At 47.5% G+C, this 15,670-nt stretch overlaps 1 protein-coding gene and 1 pseudogene across 4 annotated transcripts in view; both read right to left on the bottom strand.

Moving 5' to 3' along the window:
* Nucleotides 1–15,670, bottom strand: part of LGMN (legumain) — a 40,540-nt gene that overhangs the window by 24,056 nt on the left and 814 nt on the right. For 2 of the 4 annotated variants that reach the window (XM_036277211.1, XM_036277203.1), the window contains exon 2: nt 4,875–5,041. In XM_036277211.1, coding sequence (XP_036133104.1) covers nt 4,875–5,027 — 153 coding nt within the window. In that variant the 5' untranslated portion in view covers nt 5,028–5,041. Of the gene's footprint in view, nt 1–4,874; nt 5,042–7,001; nt 7,026–7,371; nt 7,573–15,670 lie in introns of those variants that run through there. The other 2 variants (XM_036277228.1, XM_036277220.1) reach the window with 2 other exon arrangements.
* LOC118623618 lies at nt 12,886–15,444 on the bottom strand (annotated as a pseudogene).

Below are 15,670 nucleotides of genomic sequence, written 5' to 3'. Positions count from 1 at the left end.
GTGGTACGTGCTCCTAGCGGGAACCAAACCCGGGACTCTCTGGTCCGCAGGCCGACGCTCAACCGCTGAGCCACACTGGCCAGGGCTGGTGCCCATTTTAAAACATGGAAACTGAAAGGTGGTCTTTCAGAAACACGACTCTGCCACTTGACGCGCCATCGGCACATCTTTTCCGTCCACGGCCCACGGGAATAGTTCCAGACTTCTCTCCCTCTCTGCCTCAGCTGAAAGCCACCCACCCGCCGCCTCCTCGGGCTCGGGACACAGATGCTCTCAGGGCCCCCTGGGAGCAGGTGGTGGCCCCGTCCCTCCACTGCCACCACAGACTCCAGAGCAGCAGACGGGGGTGGGGGCTGCATTCTCATGGCTCAGCTGTCCTCTGGCCAACCCCACACCAAACAGCTTTCTCCTTCAGAGCCCCACTGCCCAGCAGTGACCTCAAACCCCTTCCTGAACCCCCTTTCTTCTGGACACACCTGGCTCTCCTCCCAACTCCCAATATCCTCAACGTCCTCCTGATAACAAAAAACTTCACCTTCAACCTCCTTCAACAACCGCCCCCACGGCCCCCCCAGGCCTTAGACCTTCCCTCACGCGCTCAAGTCTCTCTGCCCTGAAAGAAACCCAGCTCCAGCCCCTGCTCCCCCGTGACCTACTTCCTTCTCCCTGCACGAGCCTGCTGGAGGACAGGCTGCACAGCTGTCACCATGTGCTGCCTGCACTCAGGACCTACCTCTCCCCTCCACTCACGGAGTCTGGCTTCCACCTGCCACTGTGGGAATCCCCATCCCCAGGCCTCTGCCCCCCACACTCAGGGCTGGTGCCCATTTTAAAACATGGAAACTGAAAGGCGGTTTTTCAGAGACACGACTCTGCCACTTGACAGAATATCCTCCAGCATCACTTCAGACCAAGCTCCTCTCTGTCATCCATGAATCCCAGCCAAAAAGGGAAAACTGAGAAATCCAATTCAGTCAAGACTAAACAGGGTTTAAATAACCATCATTAAGCACAGAAAAGCACACAGCAGTGATTTCACTGTGCCTGGTGTACTGGCCTTACCTTAACAAAAGAAATGTATGGCCCTGGCCGGTTTGGCTCAGCGGTTAGAGCATCAGTCCTCGGACCAATGAGTTGTGGGTTTGATTCCAGTCAAGGGCTCATACCTCCATTGTGGTTCGAACCCAGCCCTGGTTGCATCGTGCGGGGGAGGCAACCAGTCAATGTGGCTCTATCACATCGATGTTCTCTCTGTCTCTCTCTCTCTCCTTCCCTCCCGCTCTATCTGATAATAAATGGAAAAGTGTCCTTGAGTGAGGAATAAAAAAATTTTAAAAATGTGTGATGAGGCTTTCTTAATGCAAGGAAAACATACACCTTTATAAAGATGTAAGTATAAAAGTCTGTGTAGGTTCTACGGGAAAAGCTCTTTCAAATGCTTGTCATGCTGAGCCTCCCAGGTCAAGAAAGCAAATGTTGGCAACTGGCTGGGAACAGAGTCGGGCCATCAGGGATGTGGGCAGAGGTCAGCGATGATTCAGCACGCATTTCCTTCACGCGGCCTCAGCACTGTCATCCTCTCTTATTTAGGGACTAATACTTCAGTCTGTGGCCACTTCTTTTGCCTTCCTTTCCTTTATTCTGTTTCAGTATTGAGGTTTTTACCCAGAAAAACTAGCAACACTTAGGAGGAAAAAAAATAAAAGGTTTTCAGGGGGCAAAGGTTAATTGGATACCTATACTTAATAATGTTTAACCAGTATTTTTAAAGTTGGTTGTATAAAAACCCGATGGCTGATGAATCAGCCTGTTGACTGTCAGTGATCCGTACTGAAAACCTCATCCTTCTAACTCGTGGTTGGAGGGGAGGAGAAGCCTGGGAGCCCAGCTGCTGTGCACTTGCTGGGGCTGCTCCTCTGGAAATGAGTCAGGCCTGCTGTTCAGTATTAAAAGGAAAAGGGGTCATTTTGCTATGACAGCAAGTTTTTCTTTTTTTTTTTTTTGATGCTGGAGAGAGAGGAGAGGGAGAGAGAAACAGAAACATCAATAAGAGAGAACATCAATTGGCCGCCTAATGCGTGCCCCCACTAGGGTTCTGGCCCACAACCTGAGCATGCGCCCTGACTGGGAATCGAACCTGCAACCTGAGCATGGGTCGACGTTCAAGCACTGAGCCACAGCAGCCAGGCTGACAGCAAGTTTTTAATCAAGCCAAATTTCCTATTCAACTAACATACGGAAACCATTCAAGAAATGTCATTTGCCCTGGCCAGTTTGGCTCAGCGGTTAGAGCATCGGCCTGCGGTCCGGAGAGACCCGGGTTCGGTTCCCGCTAAGGGCACGTACTTCGGTTGCAGTTTGTCCCCGGCCCTGGTTGGTCGTGCGGGTGGCAGCCACTCGATGTGTCCCTTCACGTCGATGTTTCTCTCTCTCTCTCCCTTCCTCTCTCTCCCTCCCACTCTATCTGTACAAAAAATGGAAAAATATCCTCGGGTGAGGATAAAAAAAAAAAAAGAAATGTCATTCAATGATCATTAATTGTAAAGCTCATAGAAGTGTATCTAAACAACCCCCTACCTCACAGATACGAAAACCGACACCCTGGGAGGGAAACACACGTGCGGAGAAACTGCCCAGCCATCGGGAACACAGACTCCAGGCCTGCACCAGCCGATACAGCAGCCACTGGCCACACACAGTGATGAGCACTTTAAATGTGGCCAGTCTGCCCGGCCAGTGTGGCTCAGTGGTTTCAGCGTCGACCCACGTACCAAGAGGTCGCCAGTTTGATTCCCAGTCAGGGCACATGCCAGGTTGTGGGCCAAATCCCCAGTGGGGGGCATGCAGGAGTTGACTGATGGATATTCTCTCTCATTGATGCTTCTATCTCTCTCTCTCTCTCTCTCTCCCTTCCCCTCTCTAAAATCAATAAAGAAAAAAATCATTTTTAATAAATAAATGTGGCTGGTCTGAACCAAACGCACTGTGAATGTCAGTGCACACTGGATTTCAAATTCACCATGACATGTGTAGCTGTCCTACTGGACAGTGCTGCTCCAAAGCTATCGGCCTGGGTTTGAATCTAGGCTCACCACTTGCCATCTGACCCACGCGGGGTGAAGTGCTGACCCTTTCTATGCCTCAGTCCACCACTCGCCAAGAGGAAATAACCGGAACTACTGCATATAACCCTCTGCAGGGATTACATGAGTTCTGTGTAAAAGGAGACTGTCAGCACACACTGATGGTCTATGCATCCTGTTTCTAACAATTAAAAAAGGAAATGACTTCTTAAATTATACCTTAATTGAGATATAATTCACATACCATAAAAGTCAGCCTTTTAGAATATACAATCCTGTGGTTTCTAGTAAATTCACAAAGTCATGCAGCCATTACCACTATCTAATTCCGGAATATTTTCACCATCCCAAAAAGAAACCCCACACCCATCAGCAGTCGTTCCCCACTGTCCCCTCCACCAGACCTTGGCAACTACTAACCCACATTCTGTCCACACAGATTTCCCTATTCTGGACATTTCACATAAATGGAATCCTATAGTATGTGGTCCTTTGCAACTGGCTTCTTTTGTTTAGCATTATGTTTTTAAAGTTCATCCATGATGAAGTATCTGTACTTGATTCTTTTCCATGACCAAATAACATCCCCTTGTGTGGGCAGATGACATTCTGTTTATCCATTCATCAGTTGATGGACATTTGGATCGTTTCTACTTTTTGGCTATTATGATTACTGCTGCTATGATGAGTCCTGTACAAGTTTTTCTGAGCACACTGTTCACTTTCTTGGGTGTATACCTAGAAGTGGAATTGCTAAGTCATTTGGTAACTCTATGTTTAACCTTTTGAGGAACTGCCAGACTGTTTCCCAAAGCAGCTACACCCTTGTACATTCCCACCAGGAGGTTGCACTTTCAATGTATTTACAGATGTGGCTTCTTTCTCAGTCATTTCTGCCAGGCTGATCTGGTGGAAATGCCAGGAAAGATGGGGAGGAGGGTGTGAGGGGAGGGCAGCAGGGCAGAGGCTTGGAGGGCACAGGCTTCTTGAGGCTTTGACCACATCATTCAGTCCTGTCCGTATCTCAATTTCTGTGTGGCCTCGGGCAAGACACTTCCTCTATTTTAGTCTCAGTTTCCTTATCTATAAAACAAACGTGCTGACCAGTAGGCCTCAACAAGGGGTCTGTGGTAAAGGCAGGGTGGGTGATGCTCCTGGCATCTAGTGAGTAGAGGTCAAGGATGCTGCTAAACACCCTACAATGTGCAGGACAGTCCCCCAGAGAATTACCTGGTCCCACGTGGCAATGGCTCCAAGGTTGAAAACCCTGGGCTAGCCTGAGGTGACTCCATAGGGGCCGTTTTGAGGAACTGCCAAACCGCTTTCCAAAATAGTTGTACTGCCCTGGCCGGTTTGGCTCAGCGGTTAGAGCGTCGGCCTGCGGTCCAGAGACTCCCGGGTTCGGTTCCCACTAAGGGCATGTACCTCGGTTGCAGTTTGCCTCCGGCCCTGGTTGGGTCATGCGGGTGGCAATCACTTGATGTGTCCCTTTCACATCGATGTTTCTCTCTCTCTCTCTCTCTCCCTCCCACTCTATCTGAACAAAAAATGGAAAAATGTCCTCGGGTGAGGATTAAAAAAAAAAAAAAAAAAATAGTTGTACCATTTTATAATCCCCACAGCAACACACGAGTTCCCATTTCTCCACATTTCTCCGCAGCCTGGCCAACACATACTCCCGCCAGCCTAAAAGGAGTGTGGACGGCTTTTTCAATGTCTGTTCTGTTAGTGAGGTCCAGGACTGTTACAGAATGCCCCTGCCATAAAGAAAGAGACGCAGCATTGTCTCACCTGGTGCCTGTAGTTATACCAGCCATTTGAGCCTGCGACAATGACCACCCAGTGCTTGCCTCCATCCTCAGGATCGTCCTCGAGAACAGCACCGGTTCCCAGGGCCACGCTGAGCAGCACGGCTACTTCCCACATCATTCTGAACCTTGGCATGCAACTGCAGAAAGCTGGGGAGAAAAAGCAGAGTCAAGCAGAAAGGGAAGACAGGAACCGAAGAACACTGTTGGCCCCTTAGGACAGTATCGCAGTAAGTGGGTCAAATGTAAGACCATTTAGTCAGCAGACAGAACATGCTGAGGATAAAACTGCTGGCAGAGCAGAACTTTGTTTTTAGCTCTGCTGCCTCTTTCCCCAGGTGAGAAGGGGCTGCCCACAGCTCCCAACCTTCACCACAAGCTGAAGGTATGACTATAAACCAAAGAATATCAAGCAAGCTCTCTGAGCAACCTTTAAAGTTGTTGTCACAACTGGGTATACAGCAGGCAAAATTCACTGCATTAGAAAGATGTCTACCGCCCTGGCCGGTTTGGCTCAGCGGTTAGAGCGTCGGCCTGTGGTCCTGAGAGACCCGGGTTCGGTTCCCGCTAAGGGCGCGTACCTAGGTTGCAGTTTGTCCCCGGCCCTGGTCGGTTGTGCGGGTGGCAGCCACTCGATGTGTCCCTTTCACATCGATGTTTCTCTCTCTCTCTCTGTTCCTCTCTCTCCCTCCCACTCTACCTGAACAAAGAATGGAAAAATGTCCTCGGGTGAGGATAAAAAAAAAAAAAAAAAAAAAAAAAAAGAAAGATGTCTACCACGTACTATGAACTGTTTGCCAGAAAAGAACACACACGTAACGTATGCATAGAAAAATGTGGAAGGCAGACATAAAAATGTAACAGTAGTTATTACTGGGTGGTAGGTGGAATTAAGGATGATTTTCATATTTGTCTTTTATTACTATAGTTAATATATATTATAAAGATTGTCAAAACTCAATATATGTTTAATATAAACACTGAGTGACAATTCGTTGGTGAGCAAGCGAACTGGATAAGGAACAGTCAAACACTGGCAGCCCAAATTAATGTCCGTATAATCCGTGTTTTACAAAAAAGGGAGGCTGCACAGTAAGACTGAAGTAACTTGCCCAGATCCCATCCAGTCAGTTCGGCCAGAGACCAGGGCCACTGCCTTTCTGCCAAGTGGGTCTTCATCGCAAGACTATTATGCCAAGTGAAGCACAAGCCTGACTTTATACTCTGTTGCCAAAACTTGAAATAATGTTTTAAAGCATCAAAGGCAGGACTGTCTGAGTCCTGGCCACCATGCATTACTCAGATTAGACCTTGTCCTGTGTCCTGAATGTGCTATTCTTATAAAAACCAACCTTCCTATGACAAAAGCCAGGCCTGTCATTCTGAGATAAGAGGAAAAACAGTCCTGGAGCTGTAGGGACCCACAGCAGAGAGTCTGTGAAGCTGACCTCTGCCTTCGATGTCATTTGGCAAAATAGTGCTCCTTCACTCATTCATTCGCCCGCTTGGCCAGTCTCCTGATTACCCACCCGCCAGACAATGTGCTGGGTACTGGGAACACAGTAGGGACAGGACAAGGCCTCTGTCCTCACAGAGCATGCAGCCAGCTAAGACATGAACCACCTCTATGCCTAAGACACCATCCTTAGTACTGTGCCTAACCCTGGGCTAAAACTCAGAACGATGGGTTTTCCCCTGTAAGTGAAGAAACAGGAAGCTGAGTCTGGTGAAAGTTTAAAAACCTAAGAGTGTCACAGGCCTGTGCTTCAACGGGGCTGTTCACCCAGATCATCTGGGGGTCTTATCAGAATGCAGATTCTGATTCGGTAGGCCGGGGGCAGGGTCTGAGGCTCTGCATTTCTGACAAGCTCTGGGTGACACCTAAGACTGATGTAGCACACCTCTTTACCAACCCTGGCTGGCGCCAGTCCACACCTGCCCCGAAGGCCCGCATCCCAACACTGTCCTATCCCTCAGTGTCTCCTCCCCAGAACTAATTACTAATCTGTACCCTGAGCTGGTGCCAGATCTGGGGTGTTTCAGCTCCACTGCAGGTCCATGAATGCATAGTAACTACAGTAAGATGTCCCAGATTTGTTTTAAAGATTACCTTTAAATGGCCACGTGTTCTGGTCTGGTTGGTTGTCGTGTTTTAGTATGGTGGGTAACAGACATGAGAGAACAGACAGCTAGATGAGGGCAGTGGCCGTTCGCCACGCAGAACCCTGGCCTGTTGAAGTGTTTATGTGCACCTGCGGAAGCTCTCCCAAGCCCGCCAGACCTGACCAGGGCTCAGAGGTAACAATAAAAAGTGCAATTATACAAGCAAAAAAGGAAGCAATGGTGAGGTCAGGCAAGAGAGGGCCAAGGAGCAAAAGCACCCCTGTCCCCAGAGCTACCCTGTAGCCAGCCCCCCCCCCTCCTTGGGAGATAGTGACTACTAAGGTGACCACCCAGCAGCTCTTCGATTCTGAACTCACCCTTAGTTGCTGGCTGCAATTAAGCCTCCTGGGAACGCTGCCCCAGGGTACCAGTCGGCAAACATTTTCTATAAAAGGCTAGACAGTCAGTATTTCCAGCCTGGCAAGTCATGTCATCTCTTCTCACCACTATTCCACTCTCCCTCTGTATCACAAAAGCCGTCAGAGACGATACGTAAACCAATGGACGTGGCTATGTTGCAACAGAACCAGCGTTCCTTCGGTCCGCCCCAGGGAGCGAGCACGAGTCCTCTGCCCATGTGACAGGTACAGCCTGGCTGGTTTTATCAGCTTCCGGCTCCCAGTTCACACACCAGTCTCTTCTGAGTCTGGTTCGTGTGACTTAATCCCGAAGAGGCTCATTCCTCGGGAGGCACTGGTGTGTGACTTCTTCCCTTCATATTTAGGGATAAAAAGGATAAATAAAATACCAGACTCAAATGGCTGGCCTGACTGTGAACAACAGAATGAACACCGGCAGCTGCACCGCCGAAATCAGCAAACAGCACGACAGCTACTGAGAAAGCACCGCCAGGCTGTTTTTAGAAATTCAAGTTTGTCTTTCATTCTTCTACTAATATACTAGCAAGTTACTCCTCAGTGAGGAAAGTGCCTTATAAATACACAGTGATATTTTTATAGTTAACATCCAGTGATGGTTCTCCTCTATCATTTTCTTATTTACAGAGTGTGGTTCCTTCAGCATGATGGCAAGTTAAAAGCCTCACAGTATGACACTAATTGGCAAATGCCACTTTAAAAACACATATGCTAATACTATTTGGGGAAACATACAGATGACTGGGGTGAAGATGCGATGTGGAAGTACTGTAATCATCCCATTACCCTCAGCAAGAACCCTCTCAAAGCACCAGCCTCGGGCAGCATTTCCCCCTCATCAGCAACATTCTCCACAAAGGCCGTCTGGCGGCATGCCTATTATTTTTGTTTTCGCAAAGTGAACAATTCATGAAGAAAAAGCAATGATCCCTGGTAAACTAGCTCTTTGTGACTGCTGTCTTCAGTCTACCCAAGCCCCCTTTTCCATTCAACAAACAAGGCCTGAGCACCCAGCAGGTGCTCACAGGCACCAAAGAGGGAACCACACGAACAAAACCCTTCCCCGAGCTGACGTTCTAGTGGGAAGAGATGGACGGAAATGCACAGGTTGTGGGGTGGTGCCGAGCGCCCGCCCAGGAGAAAGCTAAGGCAGGAGAGGGTGTCCCGGTAGGAGAGGGAGGTGTCATTTTTCAACGGGAAGATTTGAAGGAGCTGAAGGAGCACACCCCTACTGCAAAACACTGGAAACAACAAAAATGGTCATCTACAGGGACTGTCTAGTTAAATCATTATGGTACATCCTTATAAGGGGGTACTGTGAAGCCTTTAAAAAGATTAAGGCTGCCCTGGCCAGTGTGGCTCAGCGGTTAGAGCGTCGGCCTGCAGTCCGGAGAGACCCGGGTTCGGTTCCCGCTAAGGGCACGTACTTCGGTTGCAGTTTGTCCCCGGCCCTGGTTGGTTGTGCGGGTAGCAGCCACTCGATGTGACCCTTCACGTCGATGTTTCTCTCTCTCTCTCCCCTCCTCTCTCTCCCTCCCACTCTATCTGTACAAAAAATGGAAAAATATCCTCGGGTGAGGATAAAAAAACAAAAGATTAAGGCTGATCTCAATGTGCCAAGAGTGGAAAACGCTCCAAGGTGTACTGTTAGGGAGTAAGTGTTTAGTCTGCTAAACATTTTCAGGGAGAAAATGACACAGACAGTTGACACTCGAACCAGGGAAGAGAAGTCTCCCCTGGGAGAGCGGGCTATCTGTGGATGTCTGCTACGAGCATGGAGCGTGCAACGTGCAAGGCACCTCACACACGCCTCACAGCAGCGGTGGGCCTGTCCCACTGCGCCCTTCAGACATTTGACAAAACTGAGGCTCAGAGGTAGAGAAACTTACTGGTAAGTTAAGTTTGTCATTTACTGCTGGTAAATGATATAGATCTGACTGCAAAGACAGCTTTTTCCACATCACTTAGGTTGTCATAAAAGAATTATTCATGTGAACGTCTGGGAGGCCCTGTAACCACAGATCGGGACACTACACCCCACACCTGGGGCCCGAGCACAGCGTGGGCCTCAGCATTTCCTCCAGCAAGAGGACACCCACAGTGCTCTGCACCACCCTACTATTCTAAGGCACTCGTAGGCAATTCAAGAGAACCTGATTCACACAAAGTCACGGTCAATGCACAAGACTTTACAAAAGAATTTCACAGCATCCAGTGACGAATCCGCTGCTGTTCCCACTTGGTCCTGTGAACCTCTCAGACCACCAGGCTACACTAGGGCAGTGATTCAACTGAAGAATTCTGCTTGACTTCAAGAAGCATTCAGTACCATCGGGTGGGGTTCGATCCATTTGGGAGGTTTGGGGCAGAGTGCCCATTTGAGGTAAATTATCACCAACAATAATAAGTAATAAGGCCATGGTCACATGACCATCTAGATAGCAGAGTTAAGTTCAAACCCAGGTCTGACACCTAAACCCACATCTTAACCACCATCGGCTGTGACCGCTCCCTGCCAGATCTGATTTGCTACAGGCTCTGGGTTTGAAACAGCGAACCATCAAAGCCAAGCTAGACAACGACATCTGAAAGAGCCTTCCAAACCTGAGGATGTTTGATCCTTCTCTCTGCTCTTCAGAAGTTTACAATTAAATCAATAAAGTGGAGCCTGGCTGACAACCCGCAGGAGAAACAAGAACATGTGACAAGGACCTCCTCCTTGACCAAACTTGAGGCAAGCTCCTCTGGGCCCCCTTCCCAACTAAGCCTTGGCCCAGTTTTAGCAAAAATCCTGTGCAACTCTCCCACCTTTGATATCTAATCAAGTTCTTCTTAGTAACTTTCCAGCCACTGACCCTCTCACCCTGCGCCCCTGAGTCCCAGAGGTCCTTGCTGTAGTCAGAGTTAAGCTCCATTCTATGCCAGTCAAATACAGTACAAACCCGTCTTGCTGTTTTTAACGTGTCCAGTGCAATCTCTTTTTCACACGGGACTCATAACTACTAACTCAGGGGAGATCTGAGAGCCTCTCTGGGGCTTAATTATCCATCTATGAAATGAGATGGCAGAACTAAATAACGAGACTATTCCGTTCTCAAATCCTTTGTTTTCCTGTTTAAAGAGTGGGCTAAAATCCAACTAGATCTTATCTCAAATGAAAAATGTATTTTGTTCAAGTTAATAATTTTTTTCCTATAGGGAAAATTTCTGATTCAGTGGCAAATTAGATTCTAGATTAGAGCATGTCCTTCTAGGGTATCTAATATCTAAAATTTCTATGGGGATTTTTTTACAACTCTGTAAACTGTGAATAACAACAATGCAAATAATTCTTGCCCAAAGACATTGGAATTAATTCTATCACGTGGAGGATCGAGCGACTTCCCTCACTGTAGAAATCAGCCAGTTTTGCCTCCATTTGCACATTCATTTCACTATTTCAGACCAACAGAAGTGTCTGTACTTTGGAATGTCCTTTGAACTGGTTGTAACACCTCACTAAGTTTCCTCATTAATGAGTTAAATACAACCTTTAACACTTGCTCACTTTTATATCTGTATAGAGTGATGACTTTACCTTTAAAAAAAATTGCCTTTTAACATAAACGGTATAAGCAAATAGACACAGTCAAAAATTCATTTTTTAAAAAAATCCTCATCTGAGGATGTTTTCATTGATTTTAGAGAGAAAGAAAAGAGAGAGAAACATTGATCCATTGCCCCTCCCCACCCCTGCAAACCCCGACCTGAACCTGAAACCTAGGCATGTGCCCTGAACAAGAATCGAACCCAAAACCTTTTGTTGTATGGGACAATGCTCCAACCAACTGAGCCACTTGACCAGGGCAAAAATTCATTTTTAAATCTACTAATGGTTAGAAGAATTTAGAAATCTAGCCAAGTAAGATTGGCCAATGGTTAATGGTGTTTCTATATTTTTATTTTCTCTTCTTATTTAACACTTGAATTTCTTTTACCCAAATTACTATTTTTGAAACCTGGTATCAATGTAGTTTATAGTCTTTTCCCCAAATGACTTTTATAGCTACATGTTAATAAAGTTAAATTTTGTTCCAAGAAAGTGAAGGGTAGATACAGAACTACAGAAATGTACAAAATATAACATAAAACACCTGTTACCTATCACGCAAGCCATCCCCGGTTACTATTTTGTAAATCTGTCAAGTCTGTCTGCGCTGGCCTGCTTGTCCCACCTCGCCCCGACTGACGAATACAAAAGGCCAACTGTGGACCTTTCAGGGACAAATTGAGGAAATGCCAGCTGGCCTGGCTGTCCTCTACATGAACTTCTTGTGTTTTAGAACTTAGAACACAGAGTGAACAGCAGGACAACCCTGACCATAGATGTGTGCTGACGCCGCTCCCTCCCGCTGCCTCTGCTTCCTACTTGCTTGCTCTCCCCCAGGGCCATCAGGAAATGCCAGATGCAGAAGTGTGAAACAAGCCCCCTGTAAAATAGAAATGTAACTGAAAGTCGGGGCTGATCTCTGGAAAAACTCTCCCCTGGAGAACTCGGGATCAGTGGCCGGCCGGCTATGCTCTCTATTTGGCTTTGATTCGGCTCTGGTGGTTTCTAGGTTCTCTCATGCCACAACATCTCTTCCCATAAAACAAACAAAACATTACAGATGGAATTTTCCCCCGTCCTGTCCCATTCTCCCCAAACCACAAGGTAACCTCTATAGTAAGTTAGCATTTCTTTCCAATCAATTTATTATACTTCTAAAAAACATATATATCCACTTTATAAAAAATCCCCTACTAATAGGCATTAGGCTGTTTCAATCTTTTTAACCATTACAAATGATGTTGCGATAAACATCCTAATACTCCTCTCCTTGTATATAAATGTCTGTTTCTCTAGGCTACTTTCTAGAAGAAGAACCACTAAGTCTTAAGATATACCCATTTTGCTAGTAGCAATAGTGTTCTAAGTTACACTACCTTCCACTAGTAGTAGTGAATCCTTTTCTCAAATACCTATCATCTTTTTTTTTTTAATATTTTTTTCTTTATTAATTTTAGAGAGGAAGGGAGAGGGAGATTGATATAAACATCGATGAGAAAGAACATCTACTGGCCACCTTCTGCATACCGCCCCCCCCAGGGATTGGGCCCACAACCTGGGCATATGCCCTGACTGGGAGTCGAACCGGCAACCTCTTTGTGCATGGGCCGACGCTCAACCACTAAGACACACCAGCCAGGCATTATCATCTCTTGATAGTATCTTTACCTTTTTCTTTTTTAACTGTTTTTAGTTTATACTAACTGCTGGTAAACACTCAGTTTGTTTCTAGATCTCTTCTGGTCTACCCATCTTGCGCCATCCCTGTCCCAGGGCTGCATGGCAAGAGCAGGACGGAACAATGACCTCCCCACCTTCACAAAGCTGGGCTTTTCACACTGCAGAACTGGTAACTGCCTGGGGAACGGAGTGGGCCCATTGGTCAGACTTCATCTGAGTGGCAGGGGCCCACGTACTCGCAGATAGCATCATGGTGAAGCTCCACCGGCCAATTCTCTCTCTGCAGGTGAACGACAGCCTGGCTCTGCACTGTCCCGGCCCAGCAGATGGCCCACCCTTCCAGCCTGTAAGCCCAGTACCACCATCACCACATTGCCCTGGACTTTGGGGACAAGGGTCTCCAGCATGTCTTCCCTGATGCCGTCCAGGACCTGGCCTTCATCAGTCCAACATACACAAGTATCTGGCCTGAGGACATCTTCGATTGTCATCTTGGTATTGTAATGCTGGCCACCCCTGTGCAGTCTGTCCACAAACTGCACATGCAGGTCCTTGTACAACCACTGCTGACTCCTGAAGGCTGCTATTTCACTCCTGTAGGCTCATCTTGTTGGTCTCCTCTTATTCTTCCCACCAAGTGGGGCACGACAAAACTGTTCAGTTCTATTGACCTGGAGAAGTTTTGCTCACCTGGCTGAGATCCAAGGAGTTCTTGTTAAATTCCTGCTGGGAGACAGGCCATAAGCAGTATTAACAGTCACCATGCAGCTCCCCGTGGCCAAACAAACCATGGCCCAAACACTGTCAGGATCGAGGCCTTCCACCTTCCCATAGAGGCCTCAGTAAGGGCCGGGAAGAATCGCCACAGCTCCTCCAGGTACCAGTCCTTGAAGCTTGCCTTCCTTATCCTTCTCTTGCTCATCTGGCCTCAGCAGGCAGAGAGGACCAGTAGGGGCCACGGCCCGGATCTCAGTCAGGTTGGCGCCCTTTAGGCCTCAATGAGTTGACATGGGGCTTCACCACTTGATTAAAGTGAGGCCAATGCCCTGGCCAGGTTTCCAGCTCCCCCCCCCCCCCCCCCACCAAGATGGCCAGCCTAGAGGCCTCCACGGAGACTGACTTGTAATTGGCATCCTTGGGTACTGTCTCAGCCCCAGGTTAAGTCTGTCCCTTCCCCATTGGGTATGCATCTGTTCTGGATCATGGGGATAGCGAGCATGGGGTCAACACCCTCATTCTCTTTCTCCTCCAGAGACTTCTTGGAGTCCTCAATGATCTTCACAGCCTGCAACAGCACCCCATCCACCACGGCCTCAGTACCTGTGGCCTGGGTTGGTAGCAGCCTTCCAGGTCCATTCTGGATCTAAGGGATGATGAGTTCCTTGGGGGCTTCGGAGGGATTAACACTCCGCAATTTCCTTCCTTCCACAATCTTCAAGAAATCCTTCTCTTGCCCTGGCCAGTGTGGCTCAGTTGGTTGAGCACTGTACCATGTACCCAAAGGTTACCAGTTCAATTCCCAGTCAGGGCACATGTCCAGTTTGGGGGTTCAATCCCTAGTCAGGGTGTGTACAGAAGGCAACCAGTCAAAATTTCTCTCACATGGATGTTTCTCACTTTCCTTCTCCCTATCTCTATCTGTAAATCCTTTTTTTAAATCCTCACCTGAGGATATTCTTTTTTGCATTTATCTTCAGAAAGAGTGAGAGAGAGAGAAGGAGGAAGAGAGAGAGAAACATCGATGTGAGAGAGACACATCGAGTGGTCACCACCCACACCACACCAACCCGGGCGGGGACAAACTGCAACTGAGGTACGTGCCCTTTGTGGGAATCATACCCGGGCCTCTCTGGTCTGCAGGCCGACGCTCTAACCGCTGAACCAAACCGTCCAGGACTATAAATCAATTTTGAAAAAAGAAAAAAAATCCTTCTCTTCTGAAGCCACACCCAGGCTGTCTCCCGGGTCTGCCAGCTGTCTTCCAGCAGCTATGAGAATGCAGCTGAACGAAACTGGGGCAGTGGAGGGTCCTGCTGGCCACAAAACACCCTCTGCAGCATCTGCCACCTTGCCCCTCTTCAAACTATTATTTCTAATCTGATGGATATAAAGTTATCTAATTATGGGTCTAATGTGCATTTACTGGGTTATAAGAGTCTTATATGTTTAATCATTCTGATTTCAACACCTTTGATACATGTGACAATTTTCCCATCATAAACTGGTATTCAATTACCATCTACAAAGCAACTTCTGCAGTTTAAAAAAAAAAAAAAAGCTGAGCTTTTCCTTAACAGTCATAAGTTGGAAATTTAAGGAACAGAGTTCTCTTCGATATATTTTTACTGAACAATACTGGGTATGGTGTATTCCACGTCCCTACCAATTCACAACTCTTCTCTCCTCTCCCTTCCCACTGCGACTCTTTAAAACCCTCACAATTCTCCTGGGAATTAGTGCAATGAGCTCCCTAGAGTGGCTGCTAGCTGTCCAATGCTTTTCTACACTACAGCGTATCTAAGACACACATATGTTGAATTCAGCCTGCAGAACAAAATCCAAATCTCTTAACAGCAGCAGCACAGGAGGCCCTGCAAGATACACCCCTCTATTCTCATGGCTCATGAAATTCACTACCCACATGAAACCCCTTGCTCCATCAGGCTCCAGGACTCCACCTCCCAAATCGGTACTCTTTCCATGCCTTCACCATGCCGTTTTCCAGCTGAAACATTCTTCTTCATCTCACTAGCTCCTGCCCGTCCCTCAAACTCCATTCAAGCATCCCCTTCCCAGCAAAGTTCTACTGCTTCCCATAGGGTTAATGCTGCCCCTCCGCAAACCTGTACCCTTGCCCTTGTCACACCGGAATGGTTCCCTGTAGACTACCTCCCCTCTTTACAAAATAATCCCAGCTCGAAAAGCTTAGTAAAGTTCAATAAATGTTTGCTAACTAAAGAAAGCTGGGCT

Source organism: Molossus molossus, unplaced genomic scaffold (genome assembly GCF_014108415.1).
Source record: "Molossus molossus isolate mMolMol1 unplaced genomic scaffold, mMolMol1.p scaffold_m16_p_1, whole genome shotgun sequence".
In the NCBI taxonomy this organism is placed as follows: Eukaryota; Metazoa; Chordata; class Mammalia; order Chiroptera; family Molossidae; genus Molossus; species Molossus molossus.
Note: the sequence above shows the minus strand (reverse complement) of the source record. Positions and strands in the feature narration are given on the sequence as shown.